Below are 26,648 nucleotides of genomic sequence, written 5' to 3' on the forward strand. Positions count from 1 at the left end.
ATATAAAATTTCATGTTGCAGTGTGGCTGAGACGGTGGGTGCATAATAACCGATGTTCGGGGTTGTCTGTGGAAGAAACCAATCCAAAGTTACCTGTACACACTTCTCTGTTTCACTGAATAGGCAGGCAGTCATCTTGCACACTGCATATCAAATGAGTACCTGTCACTGATCAAACGCTAAACAAAGTTATTCCAGTTTCTGGAGGAATTCAGAAGATCACCTACCGGAGGGGAGCAGTTTGTTCTTTCTTGAATGGATTTTCTGGGTGAACTTTAGTTCTCTTCTCTTCTGTTCTGCGTGCCTTCATGCTACCTAATTAATGTAAAGATGTACCACCTTTGAACAGATTTTACAGCGTTATTTTTTATTTCCCACTCTGGGATTGACTCTGGGATTGACCCTTCACCATGGATAGAATTCCACTGCAGTAGTAACGCTGTTCACCTGGTGTGCAAAGGAAGTTGCTTTAGTTTCTCTGCATATGGTCTGTACCTGCCCTTCAGAAGAGGACAAAATGTAGATTATCACAGGTCCCAGGAGACAGTAATCTTCAGCTTTTGCAAAAGCTTTATTACCGCAGTTGTGAGGAAGAGTTATTGTAGTAGATGCAAGCTGCAAATCCTGTGTAAACCACACTTTTCTAATTTGTTTAGTTTGTTTTGGGGGGTTATTTGTGGGTGTTTTTATTTTTCTGTTGTTGTTAATTATTTGACTTAGCAGCAAGCTACATAAAGGTAAATCCACTGTGAAAGTGGATTGGCTCTGATATGGGAGTAGAAGAACTCAGTTTAGGCAGAACCCCAAAGCAGTTCTGTAGCTCTGCTTCTCACTAATAACTGGAATTATGTAGCACTTGAATTCTGGACTTCTAAAGTACCATGCAGCCTAGCCTTTGCTACCTGTACTCTAGACAGCGCTATGTCTATTGTGATTAAAAAACTGACAGGGAAGACCTGAGTCTCCAGGTGGACCTAGATTCTTGAGCATGATCAAAGACTGCCTAATATATTTGATCACCATTGGATTCAGCAATAGGTACAGCAGGTGTGGCTACTGTTAGTCAAAAATATGATAGGAGGAAGATAAGTATAGTCTATTCTGAATAATAGCTTAGCCTTTAGATCACTCATCCAAAAAATAGGCAATCTTCAAATCTGCAGTTGCTGCTTTGCAAGAATCTTCTTTAACTGCTAATCTGTAGTCTAGTATCATATGAGATGCTCCTTATCCTTCGTGTTAAATCATGCAGATAACATAACAGTTGGTTGCTATGGAGAGAATAAGCTAGGGAAAGAACTGCTGCTAACCCAGTGAGAGAGAGGTTCCCCTGGAACGACAGGGAGAGCAGTCCTGGCTCCTTGTTCAGGGACTGTTCTGTCTTTTGTCTTAAATCGTCAGACAAAATGCATAATCCAATTAAAAGGCAGGATCTAAATGAACACTGCTCTTCTCCTTTCTCTCGCTCAAACTTGCGGCTTATTGCTGTGTAACTGGTCCTTACCTAGCCAAATACAAGGCTGAAGTATTTCTACATTTCTTATGGAGATTTCATCTAGACACATTTCACTGTTAAAATAATCCTTTCTGTCATCCTTGTCAATGACAAGGAAAACATCTGTAACAGTATGGAGCAGCATTGTGTTTATAACGTCATACCATAGCCTTAAGCTGATGCTATATCATCTTCCTGTGTATCACCATATGCGTAAATATATATATATATATGCACTCTTTTTCCTCTGTACGTTTTATTTAATCATAAGGATGCCTGGAGTCCAGGACAAGGTATGCTTTAATGCTGTCACATTTCCTGCAAACTTTTTTGTCGTTAATTGGATGGTACAATACAAAATCAGCAAAATCAGCAGTAGGTTTTTTCTATCTCCCCATTCTGCCCCTCACATTCGCTGGCATGTGCTTATCCGGTCCCTTATAGATTCAGCAGAAGCTGATAGGCCCAGCAGATCAAGCTTTTTGGGCACTTTGGAAGCAAGGCAGGGAGGCAAGCGCCAAGCATGAGGTGTTTTCACAGAGCATGCGTTACTGTTAGTGCTCCTTTGTCACACAAGGCCGAGGAGGTTGTTTGAAGACTTCCACTCAAGCATATCCCAGCGCTTTTAGAAGTTCCTCACCTTTCTCACCACGTCCGTAGTTGGAAGGTAGTACCTGCTGAAATAAAAACCAACTTGTACTTGTCTTACATCAATACGATGCAAAGTAAAATGGATTAAGTTATCACTGATGTTTGCTAGGAGAAAATATCATTTCGTGAGTGCACTCCTGTACTTTTTCAGTAACCATAGCACCCAGTTTTGCTTTCAAGGAAGTTGCCATGCCAGTGGACAAAAGCCTAAATCTCAGAAGAGCGGTGGGACTTGCTGTTTAGAAATGATGAGTACAACTGCAGTGCCTGCTAAGGGCCATATTTGGCCATGCAAGGCAATCAGGAATATAGCTTAACCACTTAGGTTTCATGTTTAGTCACAAGAATCCTTGTGATGCTCTATATGAATAACCGTGAAGCTGTTAGAATAAGCGACAGTATGGGGATCTTAAGGAAAAAAGAAAAAGACTGCTACTTTCTAGGTCATAGGAAGCTCTCATGGAACTCTAACCCCTGCCAAGAGCTGCAATTAAATGTAATTCCTAGGATCAGCAGTGAGAGATTGCTTGTTCTGGGTAGTAAATGCTGATGTGTTCAGTCTGAGTTAAGGAGCGCTATGCTGAGTAAGAGAGGAAGGCAAAGCAGTGAAAGAGCAGAAAGCGATTGTCTTGACACAAACCAGTGATATGATTATTTAGGTTATTTTTACCTATCTTACAGAAATGATGTAACTTAACTAGTGTGTATATTGCACTACTCTATATTACTGAGGCTAAATGGAGAGGAATGCAAAGTTGTTCACCTTGCTACTGATCAGGGTTGGTGTTAACTGTTCCTTTAATTCTGGCATCAAATGTTAAGCCTGTTTTTTACAGGCTCTTTCAGAAGATGTGTTATTGAGGCTTTGTACATCTATTATACTGCTGTAGACCATAATTTTACACAATGTAATGCCAAAAAAACCTTAACTGAGTGATTTTAACAACTTGGAACATCAATGTTTGAAATATATATAAAAATACAATTGTTGTGTTTTTGAAGGGGAGTGGCTGTAAAATTTAGTGGCGTGCTAGGTCTCTGCGGTAGGTAATATCAAATCAACAAGCTTTTTAACTCTATAGAGGAAGCAGTGAATTCTGTCACTTCCTTTTTTTCAGTAGTTCAGCGAAAGCTACCGCTGAAGTTTTAGGTAACTTGTGTAATTGGGTAGCTTGAAGTCGCCTCTCCCTTCTGCCAAATCTTTGACCAGCTGTAGCGCTGACTAAACTGGGAAGCAAGAACCTGAAATAGAGAGACGTATCTCTGTTCTGTGCAAGAAGCTTGTCTTTGTTGGAAGTGTGATATTTCTTATGTACTAGATACCTCTAGATACAGACATTAAGCTTCTGTAGACTTCTCTGCTGTACTTTCTCGCATCTAGCTGATGATATCTGCTTTATTCTAAAAGTGACTTCTGCTGAATGAGCTTTAATCTGGAGCGTTTGAGTTTTCTGATCTCTGTTGTCACTCTAACTGTATTCCAATTTTCCTCTCAGTTTGTATTTGAGCTGTGACTTGTTAATTCCTGTTGGTTCTTTGATTATCTGCAAAATTAACTCATGTTTTGAACAATAGAATTTTTATTAGCTTTTTCAGGTGGTTTTGACGTTGCATTTCCTTTTTGGAGGCATGTATACCCTTGATCTTTATGGTTCAAGAACACCTGAAGTTCACTACTAAAATGATCCTTAGCCCCCTGGCTAGTTTGTCAGTCAGTATTCTGCTTCTCCATCCCCGTTTTCCCTTGAGTCGCTAACTTAATAGGATTTTTGTCATCTTTCCCCTTGCCCGCTGTATGCCAGACCTGTATTCTTCATCTTTGTTTTCCAGGTGTTCTTGTTGATTATTTATCCCCACATTTAACTATACTCAGGTTGGGAGCCATTGGCTCATAAAGATGAACAGAATTCTTTTCTTCTTCCGTAAGAGAATGCTCTATGCGTTCTTCCTCCTGCTTGTATCAATCTTGAAAATTATGAAACAACTGGCGTAGCTTGGAGAACATATATTTAAAAATCCTCTGGTGAGTAACACTGGTTTGCAAGTGAGAAGAGGAATTGACTAAAATATCAGTAAGGAAAAGTGAATTCTAGACAACCGTGTACTGCCTTTTTACTTTCAAGTCACTCCTGAAGTTTTTGTTTGTGGGTAGAATTACTGTAATTTGTACCGTAGGGAGTATTTCTAAAAGCACAAAAAGACTTTATTTATTTTTCTGCCAGTGAGACATGCTGCTAGCTGTCCTTGGTAGCTCTGAAAAATATCCTGTTCCTTTAGGATTCATGATTGTGCAATATGAAATATGTGAAGCCAGAAAAGGGGGATGTACAGTGGTGCTTGAAATGTCATGTCTTAATACAGATCAGTTTTAACAATCAGAATACTTTCCTATAGACTCATCGTTATTCATACTACTAAAAACAAAAAAAAATGAAAAAATTGAGATTGGGGACCGTGCGTGATTTGTAGCATGGAGCTTGCAACTCTTTTCTACTACTAATTCCACGACTCATACTAGTTAAAGTTATGCCTATTAATTGCTACAATTTCTAGTGTCTTTTCAGAATTGGACACCAGTAAAGAGCCTCATTTCAAATGGGATTGATCAGGTCACTACTTTCAAATGTTGTATTAAATATGCTGGACAGCTTAAGTCCTTGCATTCAAATCGATGTTTTGTATATAATTTGTCTGAAGAACCTAACTAAGCTTGATGCTTCTCTTTAATGAAGTTAGGTTTTCCACTTAATTTTTCTTTTTCATGGGATTGATTTTCTAGGCAGTCATTTGGTATGATACTTATCTTAAGCTTTTAATGTCTAGTGCTTTAGGCTTTTTGTAGTGTGATTAGACTAAAATTGTGTTTTGACATGTCTATGACTGGAAGGACCGTAACAGCAATTCTGAGTTCTGATTCTCTGAAAGTTGTGAACTTAATTAGTCGCAGTGGGATGTCTTAGCTGACCTATAAATTTTTGCTTTTCTCTCTTTCCACTGTACGATTGTGTTTGTGTTGTGCTTGCACGCGTTTGCTTCTAACAGTGAGATTCCTCCTTTCCCAAATTGAATGGGCCAATTCCTTGAGGCGGATGGGTAATTAAGATTGTATAGGAGCAACGAGATTCCTAGGGAGAGAAAGGGAGAGTGCAGGAACTTTCTGGGGCTTGCATCACATCCTATTTCTACCCTAACTAGTTATTGCAGGTTTGGTGGGGGTTTTTTTTGGGGGGGTGGGGGTAGTAGGCAATATTAGAAGTATTGCAGTAGCACCAATTATGTTTCTCTAACAATTATTGTTATTGGTACTTGTGGATACTATTTTTTATAAGAACCTTCCAAACAGGATGTTCTGATTTTTTTTTTTGCCTTCTTTCTTTCAGCTTTTTGTCTAGATCACTAAAAAGAGAAATCAATTCTACAAGGTCTCTGACCCTTAGTTTTCATTAGTCTTTGCCTTTTTATAAAGGTACCTTACAAAGGGAGCTAGGAAATGTTGCAAACTACATACATGTTTTTTAATAACTGGAAGCATAAAAAGCGCACAGCTTTTTGAAAAGACGACCATTTTGGAAACCATATTTATAGCATTTAACAGCTGACCAATGGCTTGAAAGGCATTTATCTCCTGTATTTATTATCATGAATGAATATCTAAATGCTGCTTTTGGTTGCAAATTGTAAGGTTAGAATAATATTGGATTGCAAAAAGTTTCTTATGCTTTTCTTAGAAGACAGCAAAAAGTGATTTTTATCTTCTGCTTGCAGTGACTTACTAATCTGATGCCTTATTCAAGACATAAAAAGGTGAAACATGGAGGCAGTAAGAGAGTTTGATAGATCAATTGAAAGTAGAAACGAATGCATGATTTTTCTTTTATTGTTTTACAGGTTGAAAATTGGTGTCCTCGTTTACCTTGGAGAGCAAAAAATCCTGATGAAGAAACTGATCAAAAAACAATGGTAAACAGCATTAAAACATATATTTGAACATGGCTTATCTAATTTAGATACAGACTGTCTCGTTTTGTAGAACCCATTTTTTCTTAGTGTTGTTATAGCAGACTTTCTTGTATTTGGAAGATTTGTGATATATACGATGTCTATGGTGTATTTTTCTGAATTTATGTTGTGTTTCAGAGATATTTAACCTAATTTTGCAAAAACATGGCCAAAACCAAATCTTATATTGTAGAAATAAATCTCTTATGGAACAATGTAAATGTATTCTCTGGCTGCTAAATGCTAATGATAAAAATAACTGTAATTTCTGTGGCTTAGAAAGTTCTAGCCAAGGATTTCTTAAATAATTGGACTAAAATCTCAACTTTAGCTTAAGGAAAGTATCCTTTTTTCCCTCATTTTTTTAAACTGAGGAATGTGAAGCGCAAGTATACATTTGGGAAGCTTTGTCGCTTCCAGAAAGTGCACTATTTAAAGAATAATTTCAGTGTTTTTCTTTTTGAATGCTTTATTGGAGGCTGAAATTCGTATCAACTTTGATTATCTCTACAAAATGATGTCAAGGCATGAGGAATTCAGGTGGATGATGTTACGCATCAGACGGATGGCTGATGCCTGGATTGAATCAATTAAATCACTTGCAGAAAAACAAAATTTAGAGAAGAGAAAGCGAAAAAAGGTAAGTTAAAACATTTTTTCACTCTTAGCATATGCAATCATTCAGGCTCCATTAAGTCTCTTTTTCCAAAAGTGACTTTGGAGTGCAAATTCCAAATATGTCTAAAAGGCTCATGTTTGTACTTCTGCCTCTTTTCAAGAAGTATTTTACTATTTAAAATCATTTTTACAATGGGCTCTTGCTTCACAAATAATTTTATATATTTTCAGAGAGTCAGTCTTTGAATAAGTTTCCTAACCTCCATGTTTTTGGATGAAAGGGAGACTATACAAAAGTTTCTGAAGGGTAAAACTTATCTCAGAATTTACTGCAAGCTGATGAAACTGGAGTATTTTATGTAGAAGATAACAATTGTACATCTCCTTTGTTTAAAATTGATGTGTTAGTGTCTTTCTGTTTTTGTTTTGAATAGACTTAAAAGTTGGCCGCAACTTTGGGTTGCACCTGTTTGTAGACGTTTTCCTGTAATGAGTCCAATTTAAAGACCATAAGACTCTTGAACTCAGAAGTCCAGTTTTATTTGAATTTTTAAAATCCTTCTCTTTTTTTTAAGTAACCTCAAGTGGGTAAGATAGAACAAAAACAAAAGTAAAAGTTGTAAACACAACTGTTTCCCGTGCCTTGTGCTTAACTGGAGCTATCTCTGAGCACAGTTGTGTTTCTGCCTTTTCTTAAGCCTGGCTGATTGCTGCTTGGCTCCTTGCTCGAGATTCTTGGTTCCTGCATGAGGTCTGTGCTTTATGTTGTGGCTGTCATATTCATCACGCACTATGCTTTCTGTCCCTGAGCAGGCTCAGCCACTCTCAAGGAACAACCCTCCTCTTTCAAGCAGCCATCCAGCCCTTTCTTATTAAAGGAATATAATATCTGAGAATGAATGAACTCAAGAATGAACAGCAGCAGTACTGTCCTGTGCAGGCAGTTTTGATACACTCTACATACTTTAATAAATACTGTTTTTTCTTTTTTTTTTTTTTGTTAAAAGTCATTTAAGATTGCTCTGTAAAGTGTAATTTCATTTTCATGTGGCCAGTTCTATCCTGGGAGCTACACAAGGTAGAATAAAATGTTTTTTGGATGTTACTTCTTTAGAGTGAAAGAAAAAGGTTTAGGTGGTGGGTTTTTTTTTTGGTGCTTGGCACTGTGTGTGTCGACTCTAAAACCTAACAGTCCGGGTATGTAGTGAAGTGTTTGGAACTCAGCTTCTGTGCTGTGTTGCACAGGCAAGCACAGACTTCAAGGAACCTCAGAGAAAGCTCTCCTCCACTGGCAATGAAGAGAAGAGGTTGAGAAAGCCCCGTTACTCTTTCTCGGTCTTTCTGAGTTCATAATGACTTGTTCACAACAGCATAACCTTCTTTAGCTGCTGTGTCTTGTTGCATTAGCAAGTATATCTTACATGAGAATATAACTGGTTATTATACCAGAATAAGTTAACATGAACCATGACTTTTTGTGCAGCATAACAATTCGTTTAGTGAATAACTACCTTTTTGTTGTGTTGTTTTGTGTACTTACTGATCAAGTGGCATATAATAGTCCAAAACAACGTGAAAACGTTCTTATAATGACTGTTCTAGGAATCTGTCACACAGTTAAATTGCAAGGTCTCATATTAAGGGGGCTTGGGATGCAGGTTGTGGGATGGAGCTTGGCCACAGTTGAAGTTTAAGAGAATATGCTGAGAGGTATACTAGTTGCATGTTTAATGTCAATAACTCTCATTCATGTACAACTTTATTTTCCAGATTCTTGTTCATTTGGGACTTTTGACAAAAGAATCTGGATTCAAGATCGCAGAGAATGCATTTAGTGGTGGCCCACTTGGTGAACTAGTCCAGTGGAGTGATTTAATTACATCTCTCTACTTACTGGGACATGACATCAGGATTTCAGCTTCACTGGCAGAGCTCAAGGAGTAAGGAGATTACTTTCAATTTTGAAACTGCAATACAGAAGAAATTGTAAACTCTTGAAGCCTCTATTAGCACAGGATATAATTTCTTAAAGCATAAAATGAAAGTGATAGTTCACTAAAAAGACAATGAGATTATTTTCATGAGCTAAATATATTTATATGAAAAGGATAATGTGTTTTCACTGTAGATTCAGACTCCTGAGACTTTGTAAAATGAATGCTGGAAAATTCAAACTAAGCAACTTACCAGGTGTTTAAGCAGCAGCAAGAAGTGTTAGAGGCTGGCCTAATTCTGTGTCCTCCTCTTCAGTTTTTGCTACTCTTCATTCATCTAGTTTTAAATTAAAAATTCAAATCTTTTTAAAAACATTACTTTTGACACAGTTAATTGTTTGTTTGGTCAAATTACCACTTCAGTCATCTTTATCTTGCTTTGCTTGTTAGTTCTGCATTATGTGTAATACATCTATTTTAATCTTGAGCACATACACATTTTTTCTGTCGCTCTCATTTTTATAGAAAATAAGACAACACTATCTTATAGAGCGCTCTTACATCATGAAGCTGTCAATAGAAGCCAGAAGTTATTTTAGATCACTCCAAAATACTTTCTTTTTAATCGATCCAACTGTATTATGGTCTTGTTCAGACTAAGTGAGTTTTTCAGTGAAATTTATCATCTTATTTATGCATAAACAGTTCTTTAATAAATGCTGAGGGTCTTTAGCATTTGAAAGTTCTTACAGGGATCCTGATTTAAAAAAAATATAGAATGAGACTTTTTTGGAAAGGTGAATTATCACTATAAACAGTATTATAGCATGAATTCAAGGTATTTGGAAAGTAATACTTATTTCTTCTTTTTTTTTTTTTTTTTTTGTTTAGAATTATGAAAAAGGTTGTAGGTAACAGATCTGGCTGCCCTACCCAGGGGGATAAAGTTGTCGAACTCATTTACATTGATATTGTGGGACTCACTCAGTTTAAGAAAACTCTTGGTCCATCATGGGTACATTACCAGTAAGTATGACACTCATCTGATCTCTCAACTGCTTTGTTAAAGAGCTATTCTTGAACAACACATGTGAGCATACAAAATACTGAAGTGAGTACATTCACTTGAATTTGAAAGTAAAAATGTAGTTCTCTGTTGTCCTTCAGTCTTAGGAATGAAGGAGCTTTCTTTGTGGCGTATCATCTTTCTCCCTGTCAAATTTGAAAGACAGTGAACCAGAGACGTTATGGTATTTTCAAGCATTTTTAATATCGTTGTATTACATTATCTTGTTGAGTCATTGTAATTGTTTTCTTTCCCTCTCTTCTTTATTCTGCCCCCCACTCAATTTTTGTTCCCTAATTTTAATAGATGAGCTGAAAGATGAGTAGGTGTAGTTTTTTTTATCTGGAATACTACATATATGTTTGCCTAGCTGTCAGTGCGTGTAGCCGTACTGAAATACATATGACGACTGTGGAGATATGTCTATTATAATGGATACTGCATAGCTGCAACAGTGTAATTGTTTCTGTCCCTTCCCATAAAATGCTGGGAATGAGTCATCTTCAGGGGTGGGTCTGAAAACTAAACTTGCTGGTAGTTGCAGGTGTTGTTGCTCTGTAATCTATAAGGATCCTTTCATTAGAAATGGAAGACGGAGGTCAGTAGAAATTAGTTTGTATAGCCTTCTTATTGAACGCAGTTTTCCAGACACATTTCTTTTTTGTCAGTAACTGTAAATCAGCAAGCCTCACATGTTGTTCTAACATATATCTATATCAAAAGAAAACAAATCTAACTTACTGACTTTGATTTTTTCTGTACCTAATCAAATTAGTGATGTTCCAAGACCCACATAAGCCAGTAAATCCTACTTGATGGAAGGTACTGAAAGGTGTTCTCTGAAGGCAGAAATATTGTTTTGTCCATACCTCAGGATTTTCTAGAGCGTTGCGTCTTTTCAGCATAATTTCACGTGCGACTACTGTGATCAACGTTGCAGATGAGATTACTCTTAGTCTCTTTTTTGAAACAGAAGAATAAATGGAAATTCTCTTTTTAGCAGCCTACTAATAAAACTAATCCTGTTTTCTACTGAGCTGCAGTTGGTTGTCTTTCTGCCAGATGTAATTTTCAGTAGGTGATCACATGCACTACTGTGGAAAGGATATAAAATATATTCATAAATTAAAAATGTTTCTTCCCTTTTGCTTTGCTTCCTGTTTTGTATATTCTGTAATGAAGATATGGAAAATGACACTGAGATTATTAGATTAGCTGTTCAATTTTTCTTGCTTATTTCATGAATCATTACATCTTAAACTGTCAATCTAGTTTTCATTGATTTCTAATTTGTGGTAATTACTGACTTTTTCTGGTTTAAGTGACTAAAATTAAATTTAGCTCTAAACAAATAGTTCATGTAGTGTAAGAGTTTTTGTTAGGCTTTTGAAGAAGAAAAAAAATGACTTAATGCCTTTTTTCCACAGCGTTGAATTTCTAGGGGTTAAAAGGACCTCATCTAGCCCATACCTCTGCTGAAAAGCAGTATCAGCTGTGTTTGTCCTTTTTGAGAGATGTTTGCTGAATCTTTTGTTGAAGACTTCAAAAGTTCCCCCAGCCATTGTTTTACACTGCTAAACTTTAATTTCAAATGTTTTTCTTGGCCAGATTTCTTGCAAATGGCAGTTTAAGCCCATTACTACTTGTCCCATCCCCCACAGGGGTCTGGAGAATAAATTACTCCCTTTCTCCACCAACCTTTAGAACCAACCTACATTTTCAATTGTAGCTCTCTCTAAATGTACTTTTCTTCAAAATAAACAAATTCAGAGTCTTGGATCACTGCTTATAGTTCACGTTTTGCAGACCTCTGATCACACTTGTTGCACTTACAGTTCTCTCTAATTAGCTGATACCGTTCTTGAAGTTGTGTTGTCTTCAGCGTGCAAGTCTGGATCCAGTATTCTTGCAGAGACTTTACCAGAATCGATTAGAGCAGAATAGCTAATTCATAGCTTCATACGAGCTATCTCCTATTTAAGAATCTTGTTGCGATGATTTTTCTTCTCGGCATCATGAGTTACCTCATCAACTTTGTCATAGTAATAAAAATCTGTAAGGTAAAATGAGGAAGTCCAGTGTGAAAAACAACGTTTACACGTTTTATTGATTTCATTCCAGGAAAATAAACAGTATCGTAAATAAAGCTGCCTTATAGCCCTTGTTCTTTACAAACTTTACTTGCCAGTAATATTTAATATCAATAGGAATAATTCTTTCGTTCTTGAAAGAAGTGCTTTCCTTTATGCCGTATACTTTTTCAGCAAACGTGGGGTTAGCTCAGTCTGTTTTGTGCAGGCCAGGCTCAAACGTAAGTACATTACAACTTGTTGTTTGTTGGCTTCATACTGGAATGGAGTGGGAGAATAAAATTATGCCTTCGAAACAGTCTCTTCAGTATTAAGTGCCATATATGCTTTGTGAGAGCACTTGAACCCTGCGGAAATTGCTGGTGATTGCAAGTCAGGTGTCTAGAATAGCTAGCGCAAAAAGAGTAGCTGCTGTGAGAGGTGAATATTTCTAAACAACCAAAATACTGTTTTATACGCTTGAAGTTTGTAGCACCAGTGACTCTGGGTAGTACATACTTTATCTGTGATATCATTGGTACTGTCAATAGCATGAGTGCACCAAAGGAGACCTTATTTTTTGAGTGCACCTTACCTTCACACAGAAGAGTGCTGTATGCTTCAGTCCTGGAGTCTGGATATTTGAAAGCAGTGTATGCGCGATGAAGCAACAGGCCCATAAAAATGCTGAAGGATCTTGTCAAGGAAATATAAAAATTAGTGGCTTAATATAGTTTGAGAAGTACAGCTCATCGTCTTTCTTAGCACCCGCATCCTCCGTACAGCACATAAGAATCTGGCATTTTTTTATTTTTCTACAGTCTCTCCAGCAATGACTCATTCCCATATGCCAAAAATCTATCTGGCTTTATTTTTGAAATAAATTAACGTGACAGGTACCATGAAAAATGAGCAACATTCCTGCTTCTTATGTGTTCTGTAGGATATATCTGTTTCAGGAGGGATACTTTCTGACTAAGTTTTTACATTTGAAATTCAAATATGGAGTTGCCTGAAAGTTAACGTGCGCGTCCATGGAGATTGCTGTCAGCAGACACGAGCTGCTCATGATCTGAGCTGGCTGGACGTGAGCTTGTGTGTCCATGGTGGCACAGTGCTGTGCCTCAGCTCAGAGCTTCCAACCAGGAGCTGGCTGGGGCTTGACCAACCGGCTCCCAGGCGCGTGCGTCTTCTGTCTGTCTGCAGCCATTGGCATACGCGTACCCTTGATTTTATGGTCTGCTGTGGCATAGCCACTAGTTGCTGCCAGCGACAGTGCTGCTGGACGATCTCGCTAGTGCAGGCAAAGAGGAAGCATAAGTAGAGAAGAACTGTAACCTCAGGAGGAGATGAATAAACATATATAGGTACTTCCAGTGGGGCTGCCCTATTAAGATTGTGCTTATGTCTGATGTTATGGAAGATTAGTTACTTCTGGAACAGAGCTAATGCTGGGTTACTTTTATCCTTTTTTTTTTTTTTTTTATATAGGCCCCAATATTTTCACTTATAATATGTCAGAAGAAAGAAAACAATAATGTGAATGTTACTATAAGCAGTTTGCTACCCACTGATTTTTTTTTTTGAGGGATGGGGGGAAGAGTGCTTTCTGGCACACTCAGTGAAGATTATCAAGCTTGCTTTCAAGCTGCTGGGTGTGAGAGATTTCATACTTGGTTTTAAATACTGCCTGGCTGTAGTGGATTATACAAAATATATATTTTGTTATATTTATATATCTATATGTGTTTATATAGACACACGCACACACACGTATTAGTTCTCAGTATTTTAGTTATTTTGTTAGTATTTAAAAATGGTTCAGTTTAGCATTTTTAAAGAGGAGATATGTGACTGTCTGCTTTTTAAATTAAATCCATTTTAAGTCAATCAAGCATGTCATTGAATAGTTTTACCAGTCTGACACTAGTTCTAAGGCACACTAACTCTCTGCAACTTCACTACTAAATCAGGGTGACGTTTTGGGAGGGAAGGGGAAATCGAGTGAAAAACTGAAGTAAAAATCACACTGAATTGACGTTCAGGTTTAAAATATGTTGCTACCTTTTCTTTTTTGAAATAAGAATTATTTCACTGTAGAAATACTAAAAAAATTGTTAAATTTTAAGGGGTTTAAGCAGCTAAGTGAAACAAAAAGAATATGGTACTCGGTTCAGACAATTGAGGCTCTCCTAAGTACATTAAAAGTGTCAGTTCAGCAAAACTGGCATTATTTATGTTCACTTCTTATTTTTAAATTTTTACTTTCCCAGTTCTTTTCTGCTGCATTTCAGGAATTAGGTTCATCACTTCAAACTTTTGACGTCTCATACCATTTCTGCAGACACTATGCTTTCGGCTGTGATCTTTTATCTTTCTGGCTAACTTTATGCCCTAATCATTTAAACACATACTTTGTTTTCCCTGCTTCCTGGTTTAGCTTACTGCCTGTTCCAGCTTCCATCACATTTCCTGTCCTGCTGCTTCAAAGACCCAGTGCATATTGATGTAGTCACCCATATCACTGTGAACAGTTAGTGCTACATACCTTACAACTCCATACAGGGGAGAAATAAGAGAGGAAACAAAGCACTTGGAGATGATAGCGTGCAGGTTAATACTTCTCATATACATGATTTAACAAACTCCGGTAGCATTGCAGTTCTTTAGTAGCCTTTGCCCATTTTCTTATTCATCTGCACTTATGCACCTGGCTAAAAGCTATGTATTTGAAAAGATTTCTGTTTTAAGGCCAGCCAAGAAATAAGAGGGCTTTTATTATGCTCTGATTCATCACTGCAGAAGTTGTTTTGGTCCTGCTGGAGTATTTTGTATGATGCAGAGATAATTGCCACTGTTGTAAAATATTTTCACTGAGAACAGTTGACATAAAACACTAAATTACACAACACAAACTGATCTGTCAGCTTCGTTGTTTGGTGATTCATAATGTGTTGTGTATTTTGACTTTAATTTTTCTTGAAAGATCTTCATGAAGATAAAAGTAAATTTGCTCCATTTTGTGTTCTCAGGTACAAAGGTGGCATTTCATATTAAAGTTTAAAAGTTGTTGTTGTTGGTTTTTTTTTAAATTTAAAATGCCTAAGTGAAAGGAGCAATATATAAGAAGTCTGTAAATATATCCTTTGGGAGTAAGTTCTTTCATGTTTTGAAGCTACAAAAGTGATATTTTACTTAAGAGAACGTATATAGGTTTGAGGCGTGGGAATTTTTGAGGAGTCGGAAATATAGTCATTTTTAATAGAAACTTTTGCAGCTATTTCCCTTCCCTGTCACTCTTGTGGTTGTGCCTCTTTCTTATCACATACAAGCCCTGTGACTCAATGCCTGGTGATAGAGTTCATGTCTTCATAGCACAATGCAATGTGGCATGTGACCCTAAGCATCCTATATAAATCTCTTCCCAAAATTTTGTTTGTGGAGGACTGAAAAATGGTAGGGACAAAAAATGTCCCATACCACATAGATCACTTGCAGTGGAGCTAATGGTCAGCATGATGGCCGTTAAAAAAAAAAAAAAAGGCAAAACAAGACAAACAAACAAAAAAATCCATCTGAGCGATATCAAAAGTTTAGCAGGCTGCATTTTCAAAACATCAGTTCTAGCACCAGTCTGCTGCAGTGTGCCCTCCTTTTCATGTCGAGGAATTTTGTCACCTTTCATGTGTTCTGGGACCTTTTTGAAAGGAACAAGTCATAAATGAAATAAATTTTTTTTTCAAGGCATTAATAAGACTTTAAAGGATTTAGTTTGAATTTGTTACCTAGATCCTTTATAATCCACTGCCAAGCTTTCTGTTTTTAGGTCAGGTTGTTGTAGACATTTGGCTTCTTTATTGTTTCTTCAGAAATATGATAAAATGACTCATAAGGAAATAAATGTCCTGTTTGACTGCAGGTGTTCAGCAAATTAAACTCTTTGGTGATTCCGCAGTAGGTCTAACTGACCCAAAAGTCAGAATCAGGAGACAAAATGCAGTTGTCTAAAGACAAAATACTATTCTGCTCTGATCTTCTCTGCACATGACCCACGACTGTTGCACTGGTTTTGTAGTAGTGCGTGAGAACAGCATGAAATGGATGAAGGAGAATCATCTTAGTATTCCTGCTGAAATTCTTCTGCAGAGCTTCAGAAATTTAGATCATCGCAGTACCATTCCCATAACCTCTGGTGTTCAAGCTCTCTCTGACTCCTCTCTGTAGGAAGAACGAAACCCAAAATAAGCTCCAGGGTTGCTATTTGAATGTCTGATATATCCTTGAATTTCCTGATCTTTATAATGTCTTTGTGAATGTAATGTGAACAGAAACATTTAAAATTAAAAAGTGACTTCAGTTTATACATCATGCATGGTTGCAAAGTCAAACAAAACAAATCTTTCTAATGATTGTAACTATATTTATATATATATATGTGTGTGTGTGTGTGTATGTGTACATACCTACAGTAATTTTATTTTTCTTTCAGGTGCATGTTAAGAGTTCTGGATTCCTTTGGAACTGAACCGGAGTTTAACCATGCCCATTATGCCCAATCTAAAGGCCACAAGACACCATGGGGAAAATGGAACCTTAATCCACAGCAGTTTTATACAATGTTCCGTAGGTATCCCTGGGTTCAAAAATAACATGACACTTAAGAAAGGAATGTTGTCATTGAGAAGAATTTTTGTATTATTAAAGGCAAGTTCATGGTTTAATGAAATGCAGGGAAATGGGTAATTGCCTGTAGACTGTGCAAAATCTCAGTAGTACTTTCATCCAGAGGTCAGAAAAGCACAATATGAGATTAATTTAAATAATAGCAGGGAAGTTTTATCTCAGGGTGCCTACAGAAAGTGGTGATCACGGCTTTTCCTTCAAGTGTCTCTTGAGCTTCTCAAATCCTGCTACAGTGTGAAAAGTTTTTGAGGTACTTGCTAGAGTGATTGCATTTTTATAAACTGCGTTGTTCTTATATATGGACATATTAATCCAAGGATTTTGGCTGTGTTGTTGTATTTCTGCCTTTTTCCCCAACAACTGAGCAGCACAATTCCTTTCCTATTTCTTTACATTCAGGATTCATAAACTGTCACTCAGCAAAAATGGTTTTTGTCTCTGTAATTTTTTTGTGGATACTGTCAAGATTTTCGTCTAACTTGTTCTCCTTTTGCGAGCATTCATCCTGAGGTGAACTGATCCAGATTTTTATCCCAGTGACGTACGAAGCTATTGAAAAATTAGAATGTGAGAGTAACTAAATGTTTGAACAATTCAGAAGTGGATTAGCGTATTTCGCTATTGCTGTACGTTTTTGAAACATCATTAAGTATCTTCCAAAGAAGAGAACTAAAACAGAAACACAACAAAAACCATCTCTGAATTGTGTGTGAATTGGATCCGATTAAATATTTTCAGTGACCTACTCTGACCCTAATCTTTAACTTTATGGGGTTAGGTTCTAGAATCGAAGGCTCTTTCTTTTGCTTTTAGTAGCAGTGTTTATTCAAGTTTGTTATCTCTGGAAGGTGCAAAAAGATTAACTGCTCCCAGCCAGCTTGAGGGGAGTGAGGTTTAGGGAAAAGGAAAGTGCATGTTGTTGTGTGCAGCTGCCTCTCAGTCTAGGTCTGTACAGACACTCTTGGTAGTGCCCAGCATGACCCATGGAGGTTGGTGGGATTCCGTCTCTGAAACCACGGCCAGGGCAAGTACAGTTCTCTCTGAACAGACCTCACAAGTCCTTCAAACTTTCCACTCTTCATAACAGAAGCATGCACACTGGCATCTGGTTGACATGCCTTTGAATTTAGTTGCCCCGTAAAATTCTTGGAAGAGGCATATTTTGTCTGTCAACATTTTCTGTGCAAGTTTGTCCAGAGAAATATAAATGAAGGTTGTTCAGCAGATAAAAGGCTACTTTCACAGTTGTTTAAAAGCAAGTAACAAAAAGCAAGTTGAGGAAATGTGGCTTGGAGGTGGTTACAGAGTTTCTGCCTGGATGGTAAGAAACAGAACTTGTTCCATATCCACAGACTTTGCTTTTTACTTCCTGAGACTTTAGCTAATATTTATTTGTTTATGTCCTATGAATGGAAGATGAGCCCAAGGCTTGACTGTGCTGTTTAAGTAGTCCAGTTCAGAAGTCTGTGCATGAGGTTCCGCTCGAGATAGCGCCCAGGGTGATGGTGCACTTGAGGAAAGTAGTTGCCTGAATACTTGTGGTATAACTGTGTGCCCTCCTCAGCCCCGCTCCATGAAACAGGGAAGAAGGTAAACTTTTCCAACAGAGAAATTCTCTCTTTTGTTGCCTCTGTTATAGGCGACTGCTACATTCTCTTGCTCAGAGCAAATCAGTTCAAAGTGAATTATCAGAATAGTAAGACTATATTGGAAATGGAAGAAATAACTATTTCAGCTTTTTAATACTAGAAATGACTGCTCTTTTCCCCCTGCAGGAAAAGTGGTAAGTAGATTACAAGGAGACTCATTCTGAAGCGTGAGTGATTACAGCGCTGTAGATTGTTCAAGGAATTTTCTTCTTTTTGTACTAGGTGCAAAAAAGTCAGCACGTTTTGTGATATTTAAATTTTATTGTGTTTTTTTTTCCCTCTGTTGCAGAGGTAGCACAGTCTTTACTGGGATGTGATTAAAAAGTTTGTTTGTGCATCAGTAAGGATTTTATCCTAGACTGGAACCCTGAACAGCTTCCCAAGAGCCACAGGCTGTTACTGTGCTTTGAGGACGCTGGTTATAAGGGCTGAAGGTTATTAGTGAGGGCTGAGCAAGCCACGTTCTAACTTGCTGTATGTTAGCAGAATGCTTCGCTGTATTCTCTGAGTCTTCCTGAAGCACAAGTTTTTTCCCTTTTTATGTTCTTTGTTTAAATTCTTTTATGCAAAATAACAGCACTAGTGCTTTTAAAAGTGCGTGATCTTGCTTAAATATCCTTCTGAATGCCTCCTGTCAGTGATCTTTGAGGCAGTGAATACCACCAGTTGATCATAAGTGCTAACTTTAACAAAGGTTTGTTTTTCTTTTGAGCGCGTACTGCCCTGCTCTCCCTTGAATGCAGTCTGTGATCCAAAACCATGAAAGGACGGAAAAATGCTCTTCTGAGGCATATTTGCACTGTGCCATTCGTTATGCTGAATTCTAACGAGTTCTTGGATCTGAGTGAATGCCTGGCTGTTGCTGAGGAATTTTTTTGTGAAAAAGAGTAATTGTCATTAGAAAGACTAAATTTAATGACAGAGGAAAATGTGCGCTGTGTATGATTTCCCTCTTTTACTGCATTATCCATTTGGCTGATTTTCAAGAATCAACAAGGAAAAAACTCAAAATCGCAACAGATTTTTTTCTTTTAGAAATTTGAATGTACGGTTTAGCATGGCATGTGTCATGTCTGCCTGGCGTGGTGGTGGTGGTGTTTTTCTTTTGGGTTTTTTTTTTGTTCTTTACTTTGCCAAGTGTGCTTACTAAAAAGTTTTCAGCTTGTGTGCCGGAATGAGAAAGGGGAAGCTGAGGCGGGAGTTCCTAGTATTTATTGCAGCATGTTTCTGTGTAGCTTTGTAAGGCTATAACACTCTCTAGATATGCACAAAACCCCTCACATTTTGGGACAGATTTTATACAGTAGGTGTGGTTCTTAACTGAAGCCTTGAACACTAGAGACCGTTCCTGGAATTAAACACCCTATCAAAAAAAGAAAAAGGAGACTTAGTTGTACTGAGCCTACAGCTATGTCTCCTCATAGGAGGAGAGCAGTGCTAGCATTACTGGATGTCGCTGCTGAAAAAAGACCAGTAGAGACTAAAGGCAATATAGAAGAGTTCAGAGTAAATTGCATGTCCTTTGCCTGCACTTTATTTGTCTGGGAACTGGATTAGTGCAGAACTTTTGCCAACTTCTTTAGCTGTCACCTTGGAGTATTTTTTGAGAGAGATCTGTGAGTGAATTAAGGAGTGAAAACTGTGTTTTGATCTCCTGTTTCGTATGACTTTATGCATCAACCCTAATTATTAGCCTATAATGTGCAGTGAGTTGGTGGTTTGGAGTTAGCCCTTCCAATATATGAGATGAACCCCAAAAAGTTACTAAAGTTTATTTATGCTCTGTAATATAATATTTTAATATAATATTTTATATAATTGCAATTGTAGTATTTTTATTGCTATTATAATATTTTTATATAATTGCTAATTAGCAATTTACAGCTTTGTTATCAAGCACATATACGTTGGGTTTTTTTAACTGTTGGTACTGTGTTCTCTGAGGTTGTCAAGCTGGATTCCTTCTGGTTCTCTTATCTCTAATAAAGCTGAGCACACAGAAAATCGTTATCGTTGGCCTAGGTCCAGATACAGAATTTTTATTGCAGGCAGGAAATGAGCCAGAAAATAACTGCTTACTTTGGTAGACATGTGCAACAGGACTTAAAATTAATAAGAACTATTCTTAATAATAAAGCAAGCAATTACATCTCTCAGTATGTATGTAAAGAAGTGATCTATTGAGTAATACGTTTCTTGTAACTACTTTTCTGACAACAGCTACGGTTTTATAACATTAAGTGATGCTTTAAAAGATTTTGAATATGCTCGAATTTCTTACAGCTCATACTCCGGATAACAGTTTCCTTGGATTTGTGGTAGAGCAGCATCTGAATTCCAGTGACATTAAACACATTAATGACATCAAAAGGCAGAATCAGTCTCTAGTTTATGGCAAAGTGGATAACTTCTGGAAGGTGAGTATTATCTTGATCAAGATAATAAGGCATAACTCATAACTTCTCTCAAAATTTACCATCCCTTCTCTCAAAATTTACCAAGTTCTTTTTTTGAAAATAAACATATTTAAAGAATTAAGTTAAATGTTTTGGAGCCTTTCAGATGAGGAAACATCTACCTACCTCAGTGGGGATGGATCCTTTGCTATTTCTTATGCCCTCCCTCTTCTCTGATGGGGGTAGGGGGAGGAAGTGCAAAAGCTTCTAGTGTATGTAGCTGTATATAGGTGCATGGTATTTTGAGAGCTGAGTACCATTTCCCTTCTTTGACAAAGGACTTAATGTATATACAAATAATTAGAATGTTTATTTTGTCTCCATAAAATAATACTAATTTTTACAGTGCTGATATCAGAATAATCTTGGAAAATGCAAAAGCTGTTTAAAGTAATGGGAATTTGAAGGAGTGCAGAAGCTCTGTAAACTTTAATCATTGGCATAAGCAATTTTTTCTTTCAGTGATTAACTTTCTTGTGTCTACAACTAAAAATGTTCTGTATTCTAAAATGGAAACTATGTTTCACCAAAGCCCCTAGAAGTGTGAAATCTCATTGTATCTCCATGTAATAATGTAACACGGGCCTTCTGCCTGGCACTCCTGGTGCCACAGACAATTCCATCTCTGCATCCAAGTAATCTCTAAGGGCCCTTGGGGTCAGCAGTCAGTGACATGAGTGTGAATTATGCCCTATTATATAGTGATCCAGCTGTCAGGAACAGCAAGGAGGAGGAGGTAAAAGGGTAGAGAGACTTGTGAAAGACGTGCTGCTTTATCTCCTCTTTCACCAGGATACAATTCTCCAAATACAGAAGTTAACTTGCTGGTGTGAAAGAGTCTGCTGATTGCCACAGACTGTTTTGTTCGAGAAGAATTTAAGCAGTACAAGTTTTTTCTGGAGTACAGCTGTTATAGACCATAACCAACCTCGTTAAAGTGTATAGTTAACATGAAAAAGGAAATAAAAACTGGGAAGTGGACATTCCAGTGTTTTCAGAGCATCTTGCATTTAAAATAATGACGTGTACCTGGAGCTTTCGTAGAAGATAGGCTTGATGCTGGTCTTGTGTCTGTCCCATTATAAGATGACCAAGACCTTATTCATTACTAGAAGACTCTCCCAAGTCTGGAACTTCCATCTACACCCCATTTAGTGAATTTAGGCTGAAGGCCCTGTGTCAGGCTTCTTTGGAAAACCTATAAACACCCCTTTGAATGCTATTTCTTCAACTAAACTGGTGAGAAAATCTGAGAGGCTTTTTATCATCTACCTTTATCTTTTTATCTTATCACGTAAAAGATGACCTCAGGTTTCAATCTGTTATCATACGACTCCTGGTGCTTTCTCATTATTTTTCACTATCACCCTTGAAATAAAAGCTTAGCCAGGGAGTATTGTTTACAGTTTCCAGATATGATGTTTGTTCCCTACAGTTATTGGACTGTAGCTAATCTCTTCAGGAAGTCTATCGAAAGTGTGAATGATAAGCCCTTCCATCAAATTTGTCAGATCTGTTGGCTAAGCAAAAGCTGACAGCCACCAGAGCCATAGCTGGATCTCCAGCTTCATTAGGACCAGCGTCTGCGGAGGAGAGCTATAGAACACTGTTCCTGAGTTTTGGTCAGATTTTCAGTAAAATGTCGTATATTGGACTAAACTCACAGTGGCCTCAGGTTTTTGTCCACTGTCCTTTCCTGGGGCTCCTTCTTCCAGGTTCCCACAACTGGGACTGCATCTTTCATGCTATTTTCAGAGAAATTGGATTGCTTACTAATAACTGTATTTTTTTCAAGAGTCATGTCTGTTTGTGACACATCCCCTATCTGCTTTTTCTGCTCCCTAAAAGGCCCTTATCTTCTAAGCTTCTGTCAACTGAAAAAGGAACTGATCAGTACATGCTGTGCCATACATAGACAGACCAAATAATAGGACAATTTGAGAGTGCTTGTGTCTCACGTTTTCCTTTCTTTTCCCTTTATTGACGTGGAATATCTGTCTCGCACAGTTTTCTGAGCCATAGAAGCACCATTTAGTCTGGTAACTGTGATTATACAGAAAAAATTCTTGAAGAACAATAAGTAAGTGGTCCATCTGTCAGACAAAACAAAGCAAAACCTTAAGAGAAATAGATGAATGTTACCAGTGCTGGAGGCGCAAAAAACTGAAGATCTAAATGTTTATTGGCTACTGTGCTGAGAAAAAATTGTATATTAAGGCTGTGCATTTTCGATTGAGATCTCTCTGCTTGTATTTTGGCTTACAGTCCTAAACCATGTCATCTGTGTCTTGAAAGCAAATTTTGCTTATCTTTGTAAGTAATACTGTGATAGTTCTTCTGTTTGGCTCATGATGTAGAATCTCTCGTATCTCTCCATTTGCAGTCTGCTCTTCTGTCTGCTGAATGGTGGAATAGAGCTGGGTCTTAATCTGAGCCTTTGTGTGGATGAGGCTCTTGTACTTTCAGTTCCTGATCTCATTATCAGTCTCTTGGGAACAGTTGGGTGTAATAATCACCTAAACTTCCTGATCTGATTGGTAGGAAGTGCATAACAGAACAACGTGTTGAGTTGTTGGTTCTGAGAACAAGGTTGTTGCTTAGTCACCAGGATTTTTGAGCTGATGTATATATCTTTATCAGTTTGTTCTGTCTGCATTAATTCAGCAATATCTGTTAATAGCCTATGTGCCTGGAGGAGAGCCTTGTAATAGGTCTACTCTGAGGTTCTGTATGATACACAGGATATTCGTGAGCTGATTCAGACAATAACATGGCTTTTTGGAAAAAGAGCATCTGATGTTGATTTTTTTAAATAGCACGCACTGGAAAGAAACCCCACTACCTTTCTCTGGTAAATTCTTTAAATAATTGCCCTCTCTCTTAAATTCTGCATTATTTTTTGTTCAGATTCCCAAACTTTCAATTTCTAGGCTTTATATCAATTATACGCTTTGTCGACTGGATTGATAATGTTTCTATTACCATGTAGGATTATATCGGTTGAGGTCAAAGTCTTCTTTCTGAAAAGCCTATACTGAAAGCTTTGTGCTTTCTAATGCTTAGGTGCTCTCATATATTTGTTTTCTCTGACCCTTCTCAAGATTGTTCACTTTCTTAAAATGTGAATGCTAGCAGGGGGCACATTGGCCTTACCAGCAGCAAATGAAAAAGAAACACCGTATGCGTTATTAGGCATATCTCCTTTTCGCCAGTGGGAACTCATATCAAGATGACTTCTCAGCCAAGACCCTTCTGCCCTTTTTTGGAACTGCTGCTCTTCAGGACACTGCTCCATTTTATAAGTATTGCCTATCCTTTTTCTTCCAAGATGTATGATTTAATAATTAGTCATATTAAAAAGTATACTGCATGCTTGTAACATCAAGCATATCGTAACTGTAACTTGCATTCTGGCATGCCCATACTTCTTATGCATTGGTACAATCACTGCAGATGATAGAGTTTGCATCAGTGACATTGTGGAAAGTCTTATTGAGAGTGATAAAAATCGAATTCTTCTCATCAACAGAAATGCTTGAACTAATCTCATGTCTGTATAATTTGCTTATTTCATGTTTCCTTCATCTCCCCAGTTTAATGCTCTTTTCATCTGCCACTATGACTTGTACTGAACCAGGCTGATCTATTTATCCTGCTACTTTTCTTTATATTGGACATGGCCAATTAACAAAAACTGTAATCTCGACAGAATACATGTGTCGCTGCTGTGATGCATCGAATCAGTTGTTGAGAGGAGCACAACGTGGAGGGGAAAAAGTTCTGAATTCCAGACTGAGGGGCTTTTTAGGAATATCGCTTGCAAATAACTTGTTTAATTTTAAACCAATCAGATCTGAAATGGATCTGAGATACACACAGGATACCAGACTGTCAGTTCAGAGTGATTCTCCCCACCCACCCACCCCACCCCCCGAGGGAGAACCGGAATAGCAAGCCACCATCAAGGTTTTATGTAATTATGGACGTATCTCCTTTTCTGCATCCAGCCTGGCCTGCAGGAGAAAGATCCCAAATTGCTTGTCATTTTACCTTTGTTAAAAATCCCCATATCCCCAGCTGGCCTGATAATGCTGCATGACTGGACAGAATTGGCTAGCTGGCACCACCTGTTTAAATTGTTTAAACGAACCTGCTTTATTGTAGCTAAAGAGAATTATGGATTGCTTACAGACAATGTTCTGCCTCGCCATATCATTTGAAGAGGGTTAAATTCTGATATGAAGACGACATTCTGATAGTTCTGCTGGATACAGAAAAAGATGTCAGCCCATGGCCTGAGACCAGTGGCATTAATGCCATTTTACAGTGGGGATGTCTGGATAAATTTTGATGGAGATCATGAAGCATATATGCTGCAGAGACTGCAAGAAACCTAGATCATCTTGATCATTTCCCTCTGACAACTGAATTAGCCTTAAGTGGGTTGAGGAGTACAAACAGGCACTAAGTGCATTGCTAAAGGTAATCCTTATAGGTAAACTATCAAAGACAACATTTGCCAAGCTATGAATGTGTTTGTTGTAATCAGAGATTTTAGTTTTTGTCTGGGATTTCTGGCGACGCTAATGACTAGAGACCTCTCTCTGCCTGAGTGAAATGGAATGAGTAAAACGCGAGTGAAACCCATAACACTCTCCATTATCAAAATTGACTTTAATTATAGAACATTTCAATTAAAAAGGAATGTTTGAAGCCTTTCATGTAGTCTTCACTCCTGTTTAAGTACGAGCCTTTTCTTTATTCTTCTTCATGCAACCCCACATCATACTATTCTGTTATTTCTGCCCTCAGTCCTACATAGAAGAGTGAATCAAGATAATTATTTGCTCCATCTTGTTTTGCGAAATGCCATGAGAATTTCACCTGTATCAGAAAATAGCCATGAATATGTAATATGCAATCATAAGATGGTTACCTGCAGAAAGTTTGTATTACAAGGTATTCAAGTACAGCTGCCATAAAAATATTTAAATATTTGGAAGCAAACCAGGGAGTGAGTTTTGTTCATAGTGCCACTTGACAAGATAGGAATTTTTAAGTGGATACTATCCACATAACAAGTTTTGAAGAGCTAGATATAGGAGACGATTACTTTTTAGCTTGTTCTTAACAGGAAATTAAATAACCAAGGTTGTTCGTGCTGAACTTCTCTGCTTTATATATAGCTCCTTGGGGTATGCGTAATTTCCCCATTCTGTGTCCTGTTGGATGGGGTGGGAAGAAGAGAGTGGGGATAAGTCAAAGGACAATGTATTTCTAGGGTGTGTTTCTATTACTAGTGCAGATCAGTGCCTTACTGCAGCCAGTGTTGCCTTTCCCTTCCTTCTGATTGATTTTTGCGCTTCATAGTTAACAAGATACTTTGAACATTTGGTTTCACGTTTGAAGCTAGAAGATGCAGAAGAGAGGGGAGAAAAAATCCTCACCCTTTTTCTCCCGCGTAGTCAGTGCCCACACAAACTTGTCTTGTCGTCTTCTCATGTCGTCTTCTCATTTCGTCTTCCTTCGAATTTGCAGCAGCCTTATGTATCTTATACATACAGTTTTGAAGCCTTATTCAGCATTGATTGAGAAAGAAGCTTTTTAAGAACTGCTTTAAAGAAAGAACAGATAGGTCAGTGATCAGCTGGGCTGTTTGCTTCTCTTTTCATTTTGCAGAACTTTATACCTGCAAAATGAAGTAGTGAGGTCTTATAATACTGGTTGCCACAGTCATCTACTACTATATGATTATCACAAAAACAACACATCAACTGTTTCTGTTCTCGTGATCTCGCCTGTTTTTTCCTGTACCCCTGCGGTATTCTGCTTCAGCTCTTGTAGCGCACAAGCATAGTTCTGCTAGTTCTGGCGACTCCCATTCGGAAGACAGGGAATTCCTCCTTAGGCGTTAGCGAGCGTTTGATGACATTGAAATTGGCAAAGTTTTCAAAAGCCTTAGCGCAGACAAAGAACTGGAGAAACCTTTGTGGATGAAAAACTGTTCAAATAGCTAAAGATGAGGAGA

The 26,648-nt window shown here is 37.7% G+C and overlaps 1 protein-coding gene across 3 annotated transcripts in view; it reads left to right on the top strand.

Annotated features, from left to right (window-relative positions):
* MGAT5 (alpha-1,6-mannosylglycoprotein 6-beta-N-acetylglucosaminyltransferase) overlaps positions 1 to 26,648 on the top strand; it is a 136,700-nt gene that overhangs the window by 76,828 nt on the left and 33,224 nt on the right. For all 3 annotated transcript variants that reach the window (XM_068949198.1, XM_068949201.1, XM_068949199.1), the window contains exons 6-11: positions 6,035 to 6,106; positions 6,624 to 6,785; positions 8,534 to 8,703; positions 9,589 to 9,723; positions 16,322 to 16,455; positions 20,448 to 20,581. In XM_068949198.1, coding sequence (XP_068805299.1) covers positions 6,035 to 6,106; positions 6,624 to 6,785; positions 8,534 to 8,703; positions 9,589 to 9,723; positions 16,322 to 16,455; positions 20,448 to 20,581 — 807 coding nt within the window. The remainder of the gene's footprint in view (positions 1 to 6,034; positions 6,107 to 6,623; positions 6,786 to 8,533; positions 8,704 to 9,588; positions 9,724 to 16,321; positions 16,456 to 20,447; positions 20,582 to 26,648) is intronic.

This window comes from Struthio camelus, chromosome 6, assembly GCF_040807025.1.
Source record: "Struthio camelus isolate bStrCam1 chromosome 6, bStrCam1.hap1, whole genome shotgun sequence".
NCBI lineage: Eukaryota > Metazoa > Chordata > Aves > Struthioniformes > Struthionidae > Struthio > Struthio camelus.